The sequence below is a fragment of the Glycine soja genome, chromosome 15, assembly GCF_004193775.1.
Source record: "Glycine soja cultivar W05 chromosome 15, ASM419377v2, whole genome shotgun sequence".
Lineage (NCBI taxonomy): Eukaryota > Viridiplantae > Streptophyta > Magnoliopsida > Fabales > Fabaceae > Glycine > Glycine soja.
The window spans coordinates 3,484,680-3,498,786 of NC_041016.1; the positions used below are offsets into that span (position 1 = coordinate 3,484,680).

At 32.9% G+C, this 14,107-nt stretch overlaps 1 protein-coding gene and 1 pseudogene across 2 annotated transcripts; both read left to right on the top strand.

Moving 5' to 3' along the window:
* The first annotated feature begins 6,912 nt into the window (after window positions 1-6,912).
* On the top strand, window positions 6,913-7,010 carry LOC114388829 (annotated as a pseudogene).
* A 1,468-nt stretch (window positions 7,011-8,478) lies between these two features.
* LOC114387407 (DNA repair protein RAD51 homolog 2) lies at window positions 8,479-13,049 on the top strand. 2 transcript variants are annotated; one of them, XM_028347595.1, is made up of 11 exons: window positions 8,479-8,639; window positions 9,059-9,172; window positions 9,274-9,426; window positions 9,556-9,659; window positions 9,793-9,856; window positions 9,950-10,005; window positions 10,973-11,053; window positions 11,199-11,258; window positions 11,356-11,447; window positions 11,677-11,796; window positions 12,595-13,049. In XM_028347595.1, the coding sequence occupies exons 1-11, from the start codon at window positions 8,556-8,558 to the stop codon at window positions 12,801-12,803; spliced, it is 1,137 nt and encodes a 378-aa protein (XP_028203396.1). In that variant the 5' UTR covers window positions 8,479-8,555; the 3' UTR covers window positions 12,804-13,049. The 2 variants fall into 2 exon arrangements, with proteins under 2 accessions (XP_028203396.1, XP_028203397.1); XM_028347596.1 differs by lacking the exon at window positions 11,677-11,796.
* Window positions 13,050-14,107: the final 1,058 nt, after the last annotated feature.

Below are 14,107 nucleotides of genomic sequence, written 5' to 3' on the forward strand. Positions count from 1 at the left end.
TTAATTTGATTATTTGATTATTGATTATGGGATTTCGGCTTCTGTGGCATATTTTGCTGTTTTTGAATTCACATTTGGCATCCGGACGCCTCTTTAAAACAAAAAGTAAGCTTCAATTTAATTTAATACTATTACTTAACTGTTTAATTTTCATAATAATAAGTATTAACTTCGTACTTATATATAAAAAGTAAAAAATAACATTTTCTTGATCATAATTATAAAAAATATAAAAATTACTTTATTTTTAAATTTCTTTTTTATCCTTAATGATTATTATTTTTTTCATAAAGCAAATATGCTTATTGAACTATCAACAAAATAAAACACACTCATTAGTTAATTTTTTTTTTTGAAAAATAATCATTTCTTAAATCATTTAATAATCTTAAGTGATATTTTATTATTATAGAAAATATCTTTTTAAAGTAACATATACCTATTGTGAAAATGTATTTTGAAAACTATTATCATAGTTATAAAAATATATTTTTAAAATAGGTGTATGTTATTCAAAAAAAAATTCCGGAATAAAAATGTGTTTCAAAAGGGGTGTACTCTTTTAAGGAAAAGTTGTATGATGGATAACTAAGAAGTAAAAAGGGGGTTGGGATTGTACTTGGCAAAAACAAGGTGTGAATAGCAATGGTAAGAAAACCCCATCGGTTCACCGCTAAAAGAAAAATAGTTTGTACTCGTAGTCAGCTAAAAAAAAAAAAGGACGAGACTTGAAAGTTTACCCTCTTTTCTGTTAAAGAGAATGAAGAAGAAGAAGAAAAAATGAAATTTGAATTGAAGAGAAAGTGTAAAAGATATTTTTTTTTAAGTTGTTTTAAAAAACTAATCTTATCTGTGTTTTTTATTTCACTCATCCGAACCATAAATTAAAATGAGAAATTAAAGAGTGAGCATTTATGTATAAGTCAGTTTCTGAAGTCTGAACAATTTCCTGCTACCAAGTGTCATTAAACTAATCAATTTGTATTTTGTGTTGATGCACGGTTTCTGTCAACTTCAATTGGGTGTCAGCATTAAATAGTAAATCCAGATAACTCAAATTAATGAAATGAGTCCTAGTAAAATATGCTGGAGAGAAGATATGGAGTATCAAATTATGCACTGTATTGCACATTTACACTTATAAAATAGATTTATTTATTTACAGTTGAATATAAATTTATAAGCAGTTTTTTTTTTTTAACTCATTGATTACTTATGAATATTTGTATAAGGAAGTTAATTACTTTTCCAAATCCGTATAGAAGATAAAAAATAAAACAAAATAAATGTGAATTACGAAATGGCTCAAGCCCCTTAATTAATTGCCCTACCACATAATAATGATGACGGAATGAAGGTAAAATTAATAAGTAATAAATGTTCTTCATAGTATTTAAGAGTTAAAAAATCGTAAGAAGAACTTTACAAAATCATTGGACAAAAAAAAAAAGAATCTAAGGATGATAAGGAAAAGCGATGGACAATGTTTCATTTTAAAATCACACCTTCTGTTTTATTTGATATAAAGTTTAAATTATTTTAAATATTGATGATTTTTTCGCATTAAATGTTAACTTTAAGGTGCATATTTTCTAAAATAGTAAATATGTTTTTGCTTACAATTTGAATGCTAATGAAATATGTGTGTGTATTTTTTTTATATTTAAAGCTGATCTCGTTGATTTTATTGAGTAAATTTTAGTATTCTTTGTGTAACAATCTAAAAAGTTCAGTAAAATTAGTTTTGATCAGCTAGAAGATAAATTTTTCAAAGAAGACATGACAAATTAATTTGGGTCTTGCTTGACAGAATTAGTATTGTTGTTCCATCTTACACTTGCAAAAGTAGATACATTAAAATAATAAATGTTGTGAAGTAATATAAAGTACATTTTCATTTATCATCTTTTTTTACCTCGTTTTTTTTTTTACATTTCAATAACTATATATTGGTTTTAAAACATCAAAATATTTTCACCAAACACTGTAACTTTACCCTCAACGCGTTAGCCGTTAGGTAATTAAATCATATTTGTCCTGCATAATTTAGTAATGTGCAAAAGCCCAAAGGTACTATGAAAGAAAATTAAAAAGCAAAAGGTACTTTTCGAAATAAAATTGTAATACGGTCGTCGTCATTACTATTATTATTTGTCGTAGTGTAAAACCCGTTCCCAGACGCTTCTTTTCCCGAATTTTTATTAATTCAAAAAAAAAAAGGTGATCAATTTTCGAACAGATTCCCCGTCTTAATATTGAATTAATCACCCATGGCGGAAAAAAAATCATGTCATGTGTTTTTTCCGGAGCAACCAAATTGATAGGCAGAACCGCAAAAATAGCAAACCAAGCAAGACTAATTTGATAATAGTTCTTTCTTTTTTCTGGGAAAAGTTTCGTAATAATATTATAGCTGCAAGAAAAAAGTACATGCCATAACATACGCAAGGCGAGTATCCTAACTAAAGCATGAAGGATCCCTCAAAAAAAACTAAAGCATAAAGGAAAACAAAGATAAAAAGACAGAGTAGGTAGCTCCTCTAGTTCTGTCATCTCTCTAAAACATTGGAAAAGAACACTAGCATTAGCAGAGTTTAAAGAAAAGTTCCTGGTCAACCAGCAAAAACATTGGTTAAGCCACGTACAAAAGCCCACTTGATTGATTCTAGGTGACATCGGAGGAGTTGGTCTCAGAGTTGTAGCCACTACTTGGGGGTGGGGTAGAAGATGCATAACCTGAACCTGAATTCACACCATTTCCAATAACGTTTCGAAGCGATTCCCCCGTTTTTGAGATGGTGGAGGCCACTGAATTCACAAGGCTAGTAAAAATTTGAGCCTTGATCTGACCTCTTTTCGGGGGAAGGCTCGCTTTCTTCCTTTGAGGTGTTTCTGACATTCTCTGTAGTTTGGGTCGGATCTGTGAAAACAAGAAACAAAGAGCAGGTTCGGTATAATAGCCTCTCTGAGAAAGAGAAAAAAACAGAGGAACAAGAAACAGAAGGGTTAATTTCTGTCGGTGTCTAGAGAGTTTTACTGCATATGTAAACTCAGAGAGGGGAAGAGGGGAAGAAGGGATGGGTTTGGGACTAGCTCTATGGAATGTGAGAGAAATAGTAATTTATAAACGATGGTGTGAGGTGTATACGTACGTAGGGCTACGGAGGAGTGAAATTAACGTGGTACATATCCATTTCCAAGAGTAAGCCAATCCAAACGTTCCACGTCCATACATGACACAAGCGTAAGGAAAAAAGGTTATGCTTTCATCACCATTCACCACTCCACTTTTTGCATGCACAACAACTAGTTTAATTGACCTTTTCCCCCCTTCATTTGTATTTTGTGCTAGTGTACGACGGAGACGCGAAAAATATTAAGGATAGAAAGTCATCGTTCAAGTTTTAATTATTGAAGGAAAAAAAATGTTACAAACTACATTCATTTTTTCTTCTCACTCTTCCATTCATCTAAATAAATAAAACATATTTATCTTTCATCCTGCTTTCTCTTCTTATTTTTTCAACATTTTGCCTATAAAAAAAACATTTAAAATGCCCCAATAATCTTTTTTCTATGCTTGCTTAATATAATCCTAGAAATAATATTGTGCTCCAAGTGTGAATAGCATTTTTGCCTTTTAATTTTATATTGGCCTCAACAGTCTTCACTATAAAATAGTAAAACTTATAACCCGTAAAAAGTTAAAAGATTTCTCAACCAATTCAAACTTCATCTCTCTCTACGACTCTACAATGATAGCATCATTCATTGAATTGCACGACGATTTCGTGTTTAGATTAAGAGCGCGCACACACACACACAAATGTATCAACATAATAGCAATAAAAGATCGTCTTTCTCTATATCGACTTTCTTTACAAAAAAATAAAAGACTGAAAAATTGGTGAGACCCACATTGTTTGCTTTCTTTTTCCGTACCAATTTCTTTGTGAAACCAAATGGAGAAGATTCTCTTCTTTTTCGTCAAATTATTTCTCGCCATTTTCATGTATACTCAACAAATTAAGTGTGAGATGTTTAGTGTGAACACTTATTGCCCGTATATTTAAATTAGCTGGGCCAAATACTTCTAGATTGATTTGACTCTATACTCCATCGGATAAAGAAATAAGAAGATATTAAAAAGTAAATAATAAAATACTCATGGAAAGAGAAGGGCCAGGCAACAATTACTCCATGTTAGCATTTGTCCCAACATCGTCAAACCTACCTAGCGTTTAATTTTAACATACATAAAAAAAAACAAATTTTTAGTTAAAGTTACTTTTAAATCATTTTTAATCACCACAATTAATACTCATTACTTTTTGGTAGATTTCTGTAGCATCTTTATAAGTTTGAGTTCTTTAAGCTAATTATGAGACTTATTTGACGAATGGATGTCAGGCACATGCAACATCCATGTTTCAGGTCGGTGCAGAGCATTAGGTCTTTTTCTGATGCAGGTGGAGTTTTCAAGTGGACACAAGTGTAGGGAGAAGCTAACCAAGCTGCACATAAGTTAGCTTGTCATGGGCATTCCTTAGTAGACCATGTACAGGCTTTCAATTATGTGCCCCCTTTTATTTCTGTAGCTGTTATGGCTGATTTAAGTTCTACTATTTTCTCACGTGGATTCTAATCTATGTTGAGGGGTGCTTTGTCCCTCTCATTCACACACAAAAAAAATGAGACTAAATCATCTTAAAGTTGTATTATTTATTTCAAATGTGTATATATGAAAAAAAAATTATTGCATACATGTATAATATTGGATATATATGCTGGCATGAGCGAGTACCACTGAAAAACAGGACCCCAACTGGATTGCTTTCTTTACGAATAATAATGGAAAATTCCTTTCATACAAGGATCGTGGCAGCTATTGGCTATGATGCAAAGTCACGTGCCTAATTTATGCAGCGTGACAATTTCCTCAGAGTTTACCTAGTATAAAGTCTATCGACTCTATCCTCTTTATTTATGATGAGTTCTGATTCTTCTGAAACTGACAAAAGAGCAATCGCCACGGCACTATACAAGTCAACTTTCTTTATTCAAAAGCCGCAAGCTGGAATGTATGGTTGTCTCCCAAGATCACAGCTAAGAAGATCTAGTTTACAGATCAATCTATGACTCTGTCAATGAAAATAGTTGGAGGAGTAACATTTAAAAAAGGGGTTCTGTAGTTATCTTTTAATAGCATACATTACAATATGTAGTTGTCTTATTTATAGGCATATAAAGATATTGAATATACTACTAGTAGAAGAAATCAGAAACTAATGAATTATACAGAAAGTACGTGTTCTGTATTTTGCTTTATAGTGATCAAATACATCAAGGAGCTGGTATATATAGACAGCGGACCGATCTAAGTCTAACAAACTAATTCAAAATATGAAGGTGATATAAGGTTCCTTATAACTAAAAAATAAAACAGAAATCCTATCAGTAAACAATAGCTAATTAAAAGATAACAAAACTGCTACATCACTAGATGAACATAATCTTATCTTTTCTATAGAAATTTATTAAAGCTTGATTATTGGAGAGTAAGAATAATCCACATTTATAGAGAAGCTAACTCTTGTGCTGATATGTTACTCTTAGCTGCTGAAGCAAGGTTCCATTGTTCGGTACAAAGGCAAGCAAGCCTTAGCATTAATAGCAAGATAGTGAAGATGATGCAAAATAAACTCAAGTTAAAAGCAAAGGAAGTAGGATAAAGAGCATTAACACGTGTGCATACTGCATATGCCAACGAGAGGAATGATGAGTAACAATATACATCCCAAGATAAAGACCAAAGCCAATATTTGAATACCACCTTTACAAATTGCTGGAGGATGTTCCTTTAAATGCTCCCTTATCCTCATAAATGAGTAGTTGCAGAGAAAATTACATGTTTAACCATTGAGCCATTCCAATTTCATTGTCACGAGTATAGTTACACAGATAAGATATCGGTGTACCATCAGAAAACATTTACCAAAATAACACCACACTTTTAGTAGACTTTGCTGGATGCCAACAAATAGATGAATAACCGTGACCAACGACAGGACTTTTTATCCACTTTTCTTTAAATTTTAAAATAAAAAGCATCAAAACATCAACAAACTCTCCTAGGTTATGTTGTTGATACCACTGTTAAAACACTAGTATCTTGAATGATTAGTGGTTGCTGATTGTACATCATGCTCTTCTAGCTATATAACAAACTCCTCATCGCTAGTCGGATGGGGCTGCTTCATATGATTGCAAGTTTGTCATTTTCAATGGTGTGCTTGTTCCCAGTCTTAAGGATCCAATATATGCATACATAGTTCCTCCTCATCCTAGGTACTTGTGACCATGCATAAGGTTCAACATATGGATCCATAGTACAAGTGAAATCGGAGAAAATTGTATTGTTGCCATTTTCGTTTCTTTCTTCGCAGTTAGTGTTATTCAACAACAATCTGGACTCAAGACGTAGCTGGACTGACATTGTTCCAAAATAGCTTGCATGAACTTTAATTCACAATATGGATAAGCATTTTATGAAATAAATACTCACAAATAGATCATGTTCTCTTAGTTAAAACTTAATTAGGCAGGAACCAGTCCTATCAGTACTAACCATCCATTATGATGGTTAGCAAGGTATCGTAGAAGAATCAACATAGTAGGTAATAGTAACACATCCAAGTAAAATACTTGGAAGATAATAATGTATTTGAAATCAGTTATTAGTTTCACGTTTGATCAAATTGCTGATTTAAATTTTTAACCCTGTTGCTCTTGGCTGGGCAGTGGGGATGATGGGACCATCTGACGCAAGTAAACAAGTCCCACATCTGTCAGAACTTTGACAGGCAGCTGAAGCTCACTGTATATAAGTTGAATACTTATACATTTCAAAGCATGTCATTCTCGGTCTCTTGGATAAGATTAAGTGTAGTATCTGTTATTATCAGTTTAATATCTGATACCATCACAGTGGCTTGCTACTGGGGCTCTTTGTTTGGCCAAAATATAATGGGCTTCCTGTGGTGTCTAGTTTTTGATCGATGGTGCCAGAATAGTTATGTGTTGTCTTGTTCTTGATCCATGGTGCCAGAAGAGTTGTGTGTTTTTGTCTATCTTCATAAGAGTTATGGAATTTGTTGCTGGGACCCATTATGTGACTGACATGATCATTCTTACTAAAACTTTTGCTAAGACTAAATTTTGTGGCTGAAATGAAACTTAAAAAATAAACATTTTTTGTTGTAATTTTTTGAGGGAAAGAAAAATGATCTTATGCCCCTAGTTTTCCAAATTTTGCAATAAAAATAATGTTAGCAGTTTATCAATTCCTTTTCTTTTTTCTCTAAATTCCAACACACCAAAGCAAGTAAAAGCAACATACATCCCAAGCCCTGGATAGAACCAAAGTACCAAGTCTAATCCCACCTCTACGAATTGCTCTGGAGGATGTTTCTTTATATGATCCCTTATTGTATTTAATGAGTTGCTGCAGAGAAAATAACACGTTTAATCCCTTGCATAATGAACAAGCTTGAGCCAGTGCATTACTTACATCAACCCCCTGAAATCCAACGAACTTCCATGACAATGGTGTCACTGTCACTATTACTCACAAGTCACTACATTACACATACAAACACACTTTATTCAAACCTCTTGTCCGGACTATACTTGAACTGCTCCAATACAACTTGCTTTTTACTGCTCCAACATAAAAACAAATACAACAAAAAAGACAATGTTCATATGGGTGCTTGTGGGTGTTTTACGTGTGCTTTTTACAAGGGAGAGTATTAGCCAAGATTCATAAAAAAATGAAAGGTTTAGATATTACAAATATCATAAAAAAATATTTTATAAGAACTAAAAACAAAAACTAATATATTTATAAGAATGAAAAATATTTAATTTATTTGATTTTAATATTCAATCATATATAAGAAAAAATTGAAAAAAAAAAGAAAATGATGATATGACATTATACACATGACTTACTTTACCTACGTTGTAAAGTCACATAAAATATCGTTAACCACATCATTATTTCTTTAACAAATATTAATATTAATCATAAAGATAAAAAAGCAAAATATATTTTTTTCCTCTCTAAAATTTGAAAAGTTCAATTTTAGTCTATTAGGCGTAAGTATAAAAATTTTACACACATTGACATAGTATCAATTGATCCCCTCTCTATTAATTCACTGTCATAAGAATAATATTAAATGATTCAATCACTATTTAGTTTCTTTTCCAATAATAATCTCTTTTTTTTTAGTTGTTAATGCTTTCCTTTCTTTTTTTTTACATTTTGTAAATAGATAAACGCAAGAGGAACTATACTGTCTGCCTATGCTCTATACCAAAGAAATAAAAAAAAAAAAAACGAAAATGAAATGTAACCTAAATAAATAGGGCACGTGATTATAAATAAAAAAATAAAAAACAGGGCACGTAACGCTGGACGCTGGTTGCCCCCAAAAATAGCGTCTGGTTTTGGCGGGAAGCAGGGAGAGAGGAAAGGAAAGTAGCGAAAAATGGCGAACAAGCTCATCAACCAGATGGGATTGCCCAAATCCATTGTTAATATCTTCACTGCTCGCAACATTATCACCGCCAAGGTAACCAATCATTCCCTTCTGCTCAGAAACTTTGCTATATATGTTCGAATTTAAATCATTCACCTAATTGTTAATCAGAATATAGATCCTGATCACTTCAACTTCGTCGCGCGTTCGAAATACCTGTCCGTTTAGTCGCTGATTCTTTATATATGCACAGCCTAAATAGCTAGGGTCTTTGTTTGTAACTAGAATCGCGGATTTGAACTTCATTTTTTTATTGACAAATGTTATTTGTTAGTATGGTTAGTTTTTGTTAGCGGAGCATTCGACCTCCCCTTCTTTTCTCGCTTCACCGCTAAACCAACCTTATATCTCCTTCGTTTTTTTTTCTTGTCTTTTTTATTCAGTTACCTCGATTCAATTGAAAATAATGATGCATTTTTCTTATTTCTTTTTTTTCCCCCCTTAAATCTCAGGATGCATTATCTCACACTGAATTTGAGTTGATGGAATTGCTGGACGTTGGGAAGGAAGAAGTAACATCCGCAATGGCTCATGTTAGTGAAGTCGTGTGTCCACCGTGCCAAACTGTACAGATATACACGCTCTACTTTCTTTCCTCTTAGATTTTATTATTATTATTTTCCCAATTTGTCCAGAAATTACTGAATCTTGTGGTAATACTTTATAGGCATTACTTCTGTTGGAGCAGCGAGTACTCAATGAGAGTTTGGCCGGTCATCTTTCCACTCGTTTGAAAGGTTTGGATGAAGCCTTGTGCGGTGGTATACCGTTTGGTGTTTTGACAGAGTTGGTTGGTCCAGCAGGAATTGGCAAAACTCAGGTATTTTGGTTTTGTAACATTTAACATATTTATATTCATACCAGGATGCCTTTAAGATTTGGATTATGGTGAAGTTTCGAGTATATTTTCTGTAACCGTTGACTGGGATGAGTGGATTTTATGTCGCAGTTTTGCTTGAAGCTCTCACTGCTGGCTTCATTGCCCACAAATTGTGGAGGCTTAGATGGCCGTGTGATATATATCGATGTTGAATCCAAATTTAGGTCAAAAAGGTAGTTGAAGCTTCCAGACAATGTATTTGTTTTTTTTTTCAATTGTATGATGTTATTTACGGTTATGTGTTTCGATGGAAGAAAAATTACAGTAGCTTCCACTATTGAATTTACTTTTTCTTTTTTGTCTCAGATTGATAGAGATTGGAATAAACAGTTTTCCTGAGATATTTCTCAAGAAGGGAATGGCACAGGAGGTATGCAGGTTGTTTCTCTTTTTCCTTTCTTGTTTGGGTGTTCTATCCCATTCGAACTTCATCAGGATTATCTCTTTACTTGACATATTGCAGATGGCCGGTAGAATTCTGATTTTGCATCCTACATCACTTTCTGAATTCGCTGAGAGGTGAGAATTTCCACATGAATTTGTTGTAGTTATTCCCAGCAACAGCATGGATGGTAAACAGAATCAACCGAAGGATATCTAAGAACTATAAGACAATTAGGTAATGACGTGCTGTATTAAATAGGTTCAAAAGATGAGAACTTACTGATGTTTAAGTTTATGTACAACGAAACCCATGCAGTCTTAAAAAGTTGAGGCAATAATTTGAAGAAATTTATGAACACTAGAGGATGGTAAAAAAAAATATCAAAGCTTTAATTCAGAAGGACATAGCAAAACTAAGGCAAGCAAAATGGGATAAATTTATAGTTTTGCTCTTTGGAAAAAGAAAAAAAAAAAAAAGAAGACCAACTTGTTTTGATATAATAAAGGATTCAATGGTTGTTAATTATTGTAGGTTATGTATGTGTCTGAGGTAGTTACTTTTTGCACAACTCTCATTTAGAAGGGCATGGTTTATCGTGATTAGCCTTCAGAATGGATTGGAGTGCTACTAGACGGTTTTAGTCAATGCCTTTCTTTTCCTTGTTCTTAAATCTGATTTTGTCCTCTTCCCCAGTTGCAATGGGTTACTGACACATCAGACCTACTCTATCAAGACTGTTTTTGTCCCTGGTTGGAAAGAAATGCATGTTAACTGAAAATAACTTACCATTGATAAATCTTTAATTTTAAAATCTCTAAGTAAACTGTATCAATGGAAATATGGAATTTCTTTTCTTTCGAGCAAAGCTCACCACTAGTTTCTATGCCAATTGGGGTTCTGTTGTTCTTAAAGGTTGTGTCTGATTCATGACACTCTTAACCAATCTACAAATTTTCGGTATCAAACTCATTGCATATAACATGCTGCAGATTATGCAAGAAGATCTGTCATAGGCTCATAGCTCCTGTTTTATTCTGCCTCTTTCTAGGTTTCTGTCAGACAACTGAAACTATTAATATACTAATGTGTTAATACTGTCAGTTTGCACCAGATCAGAGTATCACTCCTCCAACAACAAGTGAAATTGCTCATCATTGATAGCATGGCTGCTCTAGTTTTAGGGTGAGCTTAGCTTTTGGTGAATGATTGTGAATAATATGGTCAAGGATGCTCGGTTCAAATGTTCATCAAAATTGTGATTATTCTGATAATATCCTCCTGGTCATGAATGTCTCATGTATAAAAATTGTTCAAATTTTCTGTTCAGTGAACATGATAGTGAGGCTTCTAGACAACAAGCATTGGGTTGGCATGTTTCTTTTATCAAGTATGAACCATACCATCTTTACTGTTTTACATGCAATATTTTTGTAATTAGGAACTACATGTTTCTTCATTGAGGTACTGATTTTGAAGGCATCTAGGTCACTTGCTGAATTTTCACGAATTCCAGTTGTATTGACTAATCAAGTAAGATCTCAAATTGGTGATGAATCTCGCATGTATTCCTTTCAAGGTATGATGAACAAATTATATTTTGGATTGGTTGATTTTAAGCACCTAAAAGAGAAAGGTTTTTATAGGGAAAGAAAATATGGATAGCTTTGAACTAGTAGATTTATCATATTGAAAATAAAAAAATGGAATAGATAATTTCTTTTCCTATAAAAATCTTCCTTTTAGTTGATTAAATTAGCCCTAAGGGTATAGATAGCTTTGAACTAGTAGATTTACTTTTTAAGCAGCACAAAGCCACTCTATAATAAAAGATAATCCTGCCACATATGATTCTCATCTGGTTGCTGCTTTGGGAATTAACTGGGCTCATGCTGTGACCATCCGCCTTGTACTTGAAGCCAGATCAGGTTGATTAATTTGCTGTGTTTTGTGTTTTCTTTATTTCAAAATGTATTGTTTTTTAAGTGCTTGTGTAGATACCACCTGGACTTAAATTGTTGGAGTGGGTGGGGATTTGGGTAGAGGTTGTAAGTTCAAGCCATAGGATGATAGGAATGACTTCCAAGACACCTAAGACACATTACTTAATAACAAATTCTGTTGTCCTTGGAGTCTCTACATCATTATTTGTTTGAATCAGGGGAGGCTAGTAATTAATCTATTGTTAATTATCTTTCATTCTGTTTGTAAAAGGAGAATGTTATGCAGATGATTTTTACTAAATGTCTCCATTCTTGGTTGAAATTCTGACGAGTTTTGGTTAAAAAATATTAAGTGATCCGAGCTTCAAGAAAGCAAAAATAACATTTATATGAAAAGAGAAAAGGAGTTAGGTATGAAGCACAAAATATTGTAATTTACCAGAGTCTGAATAATTTTGATACATAACACTCATCTTGTACTCAAATTTATATTAATGATTTTGGTCATTTATATTAGCTTATGTTAGATTCAAAACAACTTGTAATTTAAATATTTAAAAGAGATTTTGAAAAAAAAAAGATAAAAACCAAATATGTATAGGGTGTCTTGGTCAAATACTGGTGTAATGCAATTTTTAAAAGGCCAACTTAAAAACAATTGGGTCTAGCTTACCAACACAATACAAGTATATACGATTATTTTAGCAACCACCATTTGTTTATTGAAATATATGATTGTGTCTGTATTACATATTTGAATCTCAAAAGTTCAATTCCTCGCAGGTCAAAGGTTTATTAAGTTAGCAAAATCTCCCATATCAGCTCCTCTGGCTTTCCCTTTCAAGATAACTTCATCAGGGTTGGTTCTGCTGGATGATGAGGGGATAGAAATGAAAGGGCCAGAAATAAACACTATTCATTGCCAAGGTTTGTCATTGAGCACTCTTGCCGTTAGCTCCGCTGAATATATTTTGCGTACAAAAAATGCTTAAAAAGTTAAAGCCAGAACTTCTTAATTGAATGGCATCCACAACTCGTAGCCTCTTTTCTATAATCTTGATCATCATGGAAAAAAAGTTCTTGTTCAGGTGGAAATTTATTGTATTAAATGTGCCAAAAATGGGGTCTTGGTATACTTACGTCAGTTGTAAGTCTTGGTAACTTTGTGTGTTAAATTTTGTCAATCTAACTGGATTATTTCATATAATTCAAGAATTAATTGACAATTCATAGATCAATTTATTTGAGTGTATAATATGCTAGTTAAAATATAAAGGAACATCTACGATTATATTACCTGCTTTCGAATGTCAAAATTATCTAAAATTTGGTATATATGATAACGATAATATCACATTAGTCAGTGATTGCATTAGTTAATTCTACATGATATGAAAAGGTAATTGATGGTGAAAGCGCATTGCCCACCTTGTAATGTAGTCACTGTTGAAAACATTGTTGAAAAATATGCAATTTTAAGTTACATATTTTCCCTAGGTTTTCCTTTGTCTTCTTTTGGATTAATATATCACAGTTGAAATCCTGACTTGCCAATTTTCCAAGTTTCATGAAAAATATGCAGGAAAAATGCTTTCCTTAATTTTTAAATGGTAAGGCACCAATAATAAGGTCAGTTTGTTATATGCTTTTGCCAATTAGAACGAACTATCAGAGCTATGGTTGCATCTTAAAAAGAGAGTCGAAAACCATAAATTGAGAGAGTTTGGGAGAGTTAACTATATTTAAAAGAAGTGAATCTTTCTTACTTTCTTACATTTTGATCTCACACAGGTATTTATACATCACACAAATATAACAAACTCCACTAACAGAAAACTAACATTTGTTAGGACCACTAACAGATTTCTGTTAACACAACTGACAGCACTGGCTAATTTAGATAAGTCTTACTTTCATCCTCTGGCAAACTCATGGGGTAGGATGGGTGGACCCTGACCTGAGTTTGATTGTGCAACACTGAAAAGAGTTCAAGGGAAGAGGTTTGGTTAAAATGTCTGTGTTTGTCTTCTTATTAGAAGGAATGTGATGAACAAGTTGACCCTGCTGAACTTTATCTTGGACAAAGCCAAGCACTAAAGATCCAATTCGAAATGCTTGGTTCTGGAATGTAAGACTGGATTGGCAGCTAGGAGCACTGCACTGCACAGAGATTATCACGATAAATCAGGAGTTTCATGTTACTTTTGCCAAAACCATTATGGCAAGTTAGCTCTAAGAAAGATGCAGTTCCGAGGTCAAAATTTTCAGTCATCAATATCAGAGCCCCAATAATAAT